The sequence below is a fragment of the Octodon degus genome, unplaced genomic scaffold (genome assembly GCF_000260255.1).
Source record: "Octodon degus isolate 3935 unplaced genomic scaffold, OctDeg1.0 scaffold00119, whole genome shotgun sequence".
In the NCBI taxonomy this organism is placed as follows: Eukaryota; Metazoa; Chordata; class Mammalia; order Rodentia; family Octodontidae; genus Octodon; species Octodon degus.
Window position 1 is genome coordinate 1,290,845 of NW_004524695.1, and position 7,099 is coordinate 1,297,943.

General features: G+C 41.9%; 1 protein-coding gene across 1 annotated transcript in view; it reads left to right on the forward strand.

Moving 5' to 3' along the window:
- The first annotated feature begins 512 nt into the window (after positions 1-512).
- The window catches only part of Slc17a2 (solute carrier family 17 member 2), a 17,160-nt gene continuing 10,573 nt past the window's right edge, over positions 513-7,099 (forward strand). Inside the window, exons 1-3 of the mRNA XM_012516682.2 lie at positions 513-614; positions 5,996-6,106; positions 6,438-6,649. Of these exons, the coding sequence (XP_012372136.1) occupies positions 6,079-6,106; positions 6,438-6,649 (240 nt within the window). The 5' untranslated portion in view covers positions 513-614; positions 5,996-6,078. The remainder of the gene's footprint in view (positions 615-5,995; positions 6,107-6,437; positions 6,650-7,099) is intronic.

The following is a 7,099-nucleotide window of genomic DNA, read 5'->3' on the forward strand; positions in this document are numbered from 1 at the left end:
ACCTTTGTCAGGCCGGAAACATGAACACCAAATGCCTAGGAAAGTCTAGCAGATTGAGCAAACCCCTTAACAGGGACGTCTTATTTCTGAGGATCTTCTACCACATAGCAAATATATTTGATGTCCTTCACTCACTAACATCATGACTTATGTCATTACTATTGCTTTACTGATGCAGGATCCCATTTAAGAAGGAAAATGTTGTCCAGGATCTTAGGAAATACTGGGGCGTGACACAAAAGTGTCCCCAATTTCTCCAGCGTCAATACCCAATCCCCTCTGCCACTCTGTGCCACCCTCCTTTTAGGAGTGGTTGTTGACTGAATGGTTGAATATGCACAGCTCAAAACAAACAAAGCTCATGACATCATTTGATACTGACTGTGTCTGTGAGAACTTGAAAATGAAGTTAAAAATTAAGCGGAAAAGCCAAATTCAGCCTCTCTCTTCTGAGAATATGGGGTCAAATCTGGTTACTGTCTGATCACCACGTGGCTCATTAGTTATCGCTGTGAAACTCTGCAGAATTATCTGAAAGTGAAGAAGGGACAGAAACTCTCTCTTTGCAAGGTAGACTTATAGTCCAGGGCTTCGTTACTGGTTTAATGGTGAAGGTAAGAGTTTTTTTTGTTCTTCTTTTGGGGGAGGATGCTAATTCCAAATCTTTCCAAGATCCCTTAGTGGGATGGAACTATCTTAGAGGAAAATCATTGTTAGTAGTTTAAAGGTCTCCTTTTGGGAATGGGGTCTGGTTCCAAAAGGTATAAGAGACTCTCTTAAAAAAGGTGATTGATTTGATCCACTCTTAGAGTAAGACTTGTGAGGACACTGGTGCCAGCCAATGGAGTGAGAGGGATCTCTTCCTGACAAGTCCTGACTTCATGACAAGTCAGACTGGCTTTGAACACAGGATGAAATGCTGCTGGATAAGGTCCTGCAAGCTTTGGGCTTGGGATGGTGACTAATAAGTCTTTTCAGATTTCTATGCATATCTGAACCCATCTCTCAAGAAAGGGAGACCATGAAAGAAGTTGTGAGGAAGAGTGAAGGACAGGAAATGCACATCCTTGTAAGGCTCAGCCATGGGCACCTTTTAGCAATGCCACTGGAGGCCAGGGGAGCAGAAGCTTGAAGGTGCGGCCTTCCAACCACCCCTAGAAAATGCTGCTTCCAAATCTCAGCTCCTGCCTGCAGGAAAGGCACCTGTCCTGCTGTAATTGCACCTTAGCTTGGTCATAGCCCTGTCCTTTTCTAGTCACCCACCCTGGGTGCTCAGAACACATTGTCTTTTGCCGTGATCCATGCTAGAGTAACCCACTGCATCCCAGAACTGTAGATCCTCCAGCAAGGTGTGCTGGGTCCCAGTTTTGCTCACCCTGGAGAATCCTTCTTCCCATGTTTCCTGATACTGGTGTCAAGAGGAGCCCTCCACAACCCTCCTTCTGGATTCCTGTGTGGAAGAAAGTATTTTTAAAAGATTTTTTAAAAAATAATTTAACAACAAATCAAGACCTATTTTATCTGCTGTAAGCCTGTTCTTACTCATGAACCTAGGAGAGACCAAGCGCTAATGTGGCTGTTGTTGGTACTGCTGTTACTGGCATCAATAGCCTTCTACAGGGTATAATATTTTACAGGGCACAGGGCACACCTTGTACTTTGTTTTTATTCCAAATAGTATTGTGAGGTAATATTGTCCCCATTTCTCACATGAAACAATTGAAGTTTGTGAGGTTATGAAATGCTGTTTTGTGCAGGTCAAGAGTGGCAATGTGGAACCAAGGCCTGGAGTCCTCTCTGATCTACAGGTTCCTGCTCTTTGAACTTTGAATTTACCCTGAGTAAACCAGGGGCCTCAGCTCGCAGAGATGATGCAAGGCAGGTTGGAAGTTGGGGGAAATCTAGAGGAATAGAAAGGTCACTAAAAAAACACATCATGAGTTCTAGACTGAGAAGAACAGGAAAAGCACCCCTTAGTTTATGAATAAACCAAATCTAAATTGCTAATTTTATCTCAAACACAAGTTCTACTTTGTCAGGAAATTATTTTCTAAATGTAAAATTATGCTAACATAATGTGCCTTCAATTGTTTTATGTTTGCTTGCAGCTTTGACACTAGGATTCACTATTTGCTTTTTAGAATCATCAGTCTTGAATGGAAAGGTCATGGACAAAACGCTTGTGTTCAATTGTTTACAATTAGCCTGAATTATTGTACTACCTCTAAATGCATGTTAATCTCTCTGGTGCTCAGACTGCATAATTTCACAAATTCTTGTGATTGTTCTAAAAAATAGTCTCCATTATTATGCCACAGAATCATTCCAGTGTAGAATGTATAAGATATTGATTTCTATATTTGTCTCATGCAAAGGGTTAGAAAATAAACAATTGAAAGCTACTAAGACAAATTCAAATAATTAAAACTATAAAAGCCGTGCAGACTTTTTTTTGTATCCTTTCTCTTTAGATAGAATAAACAATGGGAAGGAAAATTGAAGTAATACCATTATGATACAACCCCACTAGCAAAAAAAAAAATTTTGTCAAATATTCAAAGCTCAAGTTAAAAGTATTTCCATCATCAAATTTCCTACTAGAGTATAGGATCAACACTTGATTTAAAACTACGAATTTTTCACTTATAACACATTAAAATGAAACACTCCTATTGTGTTTTGAGCTTACACTTAAAATGTCAAAGAAATAAAGAGGAAGTAGCATGAACAGGTACAAAACATAGCACTCCAGGCATCATAAGACCTGGTGCTGGTTCCCTGCATAGAGCTTCTTGAGGCAACTCCTCAAGCTTTCTGCACCTTAGTTTCCTCATCTGTAACATTTGGGCCAGAGCTCTCTTATTCTTTTTAACTTGATAACCCAGTGTTTATTTTTTTTATTTTTTTCCATAATTTTGTTGAGAAACAAATAGCAATGAGAGAGTTTCAAATCAAATTGGTAGAACAGTTGCAATAATTAACACATTGCATACTCTCTTCCTAGTAGTTATTTGATGTACAAGATGGAGACGTGATATCCTATTTACAAACACTATTAGAACACTCTATTCATTAAGAGAATGTAACTATATACCTATCCTAACCATGTTGAATACACAGATACAAAATGGACATGCATCTGTATCCCCTTTTTTGTTAAGTTCTGTTATTTGAATATTATAGGTGTGTTAACTCAGTAAAATATTCTAAAAGAGTCCAGTAGCCCAAACTTGGATTGGGTCTTCCGCTTCACTGACAATGTCAGAAATTGTTGACCTGAGTCCCCTACAGCTCAACATAACAGCATGGCTTTACTTCTTATATTTCGTTTTTATACTTTTCTGCTGGATAGTTAAGACCAAGGTAAAGCAGGACCTATGCAACAAGAGTTGTAGCTTTTGGATCTGATAAGGTCAATCAAATCCCCTCAGGATTTATCCTGAGAGCCAGTACGAGTCATTGGAGAAGTCAATAGCACGAATTTCAGTATAGCACAATCACGGTAATGGTATGTGCAGAAAGAGAACAGCCTTCTTCCAAATCCTGGGCCCTTACATTACAAGAGAAATCAAATAGCAAATGATGACAATCCAAGTTTGGGCTCAGATGACTGCTGGGATCTGAATGCAGAGAAGTGGGCTCCACTCCTGCTGTGCACGAGCGGGACCTAGCCAACATCTGTCCGGGCCTAACATCCTCTTGCCAGCAGCTCAGCCTTGACGTGGGACCACTGTCAACAGATGGGAGAATTGTAAAACTCGGATGGGGAGACATTATTCTCAGAATTCTGAGCAACTGGGCAAGCAGAAAACTATTCTGACCAGGCTTCTGATGAAGCCTGGTCTTTATTTAGCTTCTTCTGGATACTAAGTGAGTATCCACTAACTATTTTAAAAACTTAGTAAATACAGAAAATTCATAAAGGATAACATGCCCATTCTGTTTGGAAGCACAGAAACAGCCACTGCAAGCATTTTTATGAATCTGTTTCTTTGTATATTAATGTACACATTGCATCCTGCTTTGTACTCAAAGCTCAAAGATTTCCCCTACTTTATTTCTATATCTTTGAAAGCACTATTCTAACAGAATCCATAATTTAAAAAAAACTATCAAAATTGACTTGCAAAATTGAATTACAGTTAGGTTAATTTGTCTCCAGTATTTTCTTATCATAACTTACATTATAGTGGATGTTTTTGAGGGAAAAATCATTCATTTCTTTCCTTACATTCTTCCATCCCAAGTTCATTGATTAGGAACATCTTTAAGGAGGTAGTCTCCTGTAATTTGGGTGCAGAAACAGTACAAAGCCTTGGGATATAAATAGGATACCTAGGGCTGGCCAGATAGCTCAGTGGATTAAAGCATCTGCTTAGGCAGACGCAGGGGCCTGGCTTTGATTCTTGGCCTGCTGTGCTGGCCCTGCCCCTGGGACATGCTGAGAGAGCCATTGAGACAGGGCATGGTCTCCCGTGCCTATAATCCCACCACTTGGGAGGCTGAAAACAAGAGAATACCAGGAGTTCAATCTGTGTAGTGAAACCCTGTACACCCTATACTAAATGCATATATATAAATAAGATACAAGTGTTTTTTCTATTTATTTATTTTTTGTATTTTAGGGAAGGATCTGCAGGGTGTTAAGGGTCTCACTACTGGATCAGACTCTAGTGATTCTCTTGTTTACAGCCTTTCAAGTGCTGGGATTACAGGCGTGCACCACCATGCCCAGTCTCAATTGCTGTCTCAGCGCACCCTGAGAGTGGGGGCAGCTCACAGGCCCTGGAATCCAATCCCCGGCCCCTGGGCTTGCTTATAGGCACTTTACTCTGCTGAGCTATTTGACCGGCCCTGATACAAGTGTTTTTAAGGTCATGGAAGATTCACTTTCAGAATAGACATTGTGTGTGTGTGTGTGTGTGTGTGTGTGTGTGTGTGTGTGTTACCCAGCATCAAATTCAGGACCTTCAACTTGGCAGGTAGGCTCTTATGCCACTGAGCCATATCCCTGGCCCTACTGATAATATTCTTAAGATTGAGATTTTTCATGTATATATAAATAGGTAGAGATAGAGATAGAGATAGATATCCAAGAAGAGTTTGATTAATGTATAGATATAAAACTAAATATGTACATTTTGGGGATCATAAATTCTCTCAGTCTGTCAAAAGAGCTAGTTTTATATTCACTATTTTAGTCAAAAGTATAATTTTGCAGGTTATTGAAGACCTTGTTAGCCTAGTGAGTTGTCTAACTTGTGTTTGCAAACAGCATTTTGAACCTTAACGTATAATACATACAAATAATTCACAATCAGTTTTTTCATGTTCAAAAACACCATAGAGCCGAGTTCCAATTGTCCTGAGGGAAGAGACACTTGCTGAACTGAAAAACCATGTCTCACAACTGCTACAAACTGCAACATGGTTCTCTGTGGTCTGACAGAACCTTCAAAATTCTTTTCCTTAATTTTTATACTACTACTTAGAAAAGAGCTCTATCATTATTGTACATGAGAGAATGGGTAGCTGAAGAATTTAAGTGACTAAGTCTAAGAATTTATATGGAGGTTTCTTTATAAAAGTACAGCCTTCCAAAAGCGTAGAGAGAGTGCACTGGCAAATGAAAACAATACAGCTGTGCTGAGTCAAAATTTCTAGCGATAGCAGCTCAGCGGATTAAAGCTCCTGCAAGCAGCCGAAGGGTTCGATCCCCGGGCCTGCCATGCCGGCCCTGCCCCCAGGGCTCGCTGAGGCGGGGGATTGAGACTGGGCGTGGTGGCATGCACCTGTAATCCCAGCTCTTGGGAGGCTGTAAACTGGAGGATCACTACGAGTCCAACCTAGTAGTGAGACCCTGAACACCCTGTAGGCCCTTCCCTAAAATACAAAAAATAAATAAATAATAAATTTCTAGTGATGATGACAAGAGGCAACACTATCAAGAAGAAAAGATTTGTGTGTCATATTTTGGATTATGTTCTTACCGCAGATAAAAACCTATGGTGGTGAAAGAAGTTTAGGGGAGTGGGAAACTCCACCACGAAGTGTGGTACCAATCCCTGAAGAAGCCAAATGGACGTGAAGCCTCCCCCGCGGAAAGGTAAGGCGAGGGCTCTTGAGCTGACGTCCTCCCTTGCCGCTCTTCCCTCGTGCTGTTCCTTGGAGACACTCTTAGTGGAACATCAGAATCAGCTTCGGCCCACGCTTTTGTTCATGGCTGCTTTTCCTTTCAAAAAGGGATTTATCTACTAGATAATCTATCAGAAATCAAGCCGAGTAATCAGTGAACGCTAGGATCTAAGGGGTGAAATGAGTCTTGAGAAAGTACAGCGGGGCCGCATGGCCTCTGCCAAGATGTACCCAGGTTCGGCTGAGGGTGAGGCGGGAAGGAGGCTCTTGGCGCGGAGCTCACTGCTTCTTCGCTGCTCCAGGTACGGACTTCTGCTCGCTGCGCTACGGGCTGGCTCTGATCATGCACTTCTCCAACTTCACCATGATCACGCAGCGCGTGAGCCTCAGCATTGCCATCATCGCCATGGTGAACAGCACCCAGCAGCACGACCCACACAACGCCTCCACGGAGGGGGCTCTGGCAGAGGCCCCCCACCACCCGAACAGGTCCGGCGAGGAGTTTAAAACAAGGGTAAGTGAGCTAGACAGCAAGCCTCTTCATCAAGAGAGAAAAACAGTTCAAAAGGAAGGCTCAGATCTTGAGTCTGTAGAGCAGAGGAGCATAGTAGAATTTTCAGGGACAAACTAAGAGGCTAAAATTGTTTTTCTTTAAGAAATTGGTGAACCGGCGAGATAACTCAGCGGGATAAGCGCCTGCTTAGGCAAGTGCAGGGACTGGAGTTGGATGCCCCTCACCACATGCTGAGCCGGCTCCGCCCCGCAGGCCCACTGAGCCAGGCGAGTTCGGGTGTGGAGGTGCGCCCCTATAATCCCAGTGCTGGAGAGGCTGAAAACAGGAGGATCGCTACAAGTCCGAGCTGCTTAATGAGAAAGAAAGAAGAAAGAAAGAAAGAAAGAAAGAAAGAAAGAAAGAAAGAAAGAAAGAAAGAAAGAAAGAAAGAAAGAAAGAAAGAAAGAAAGA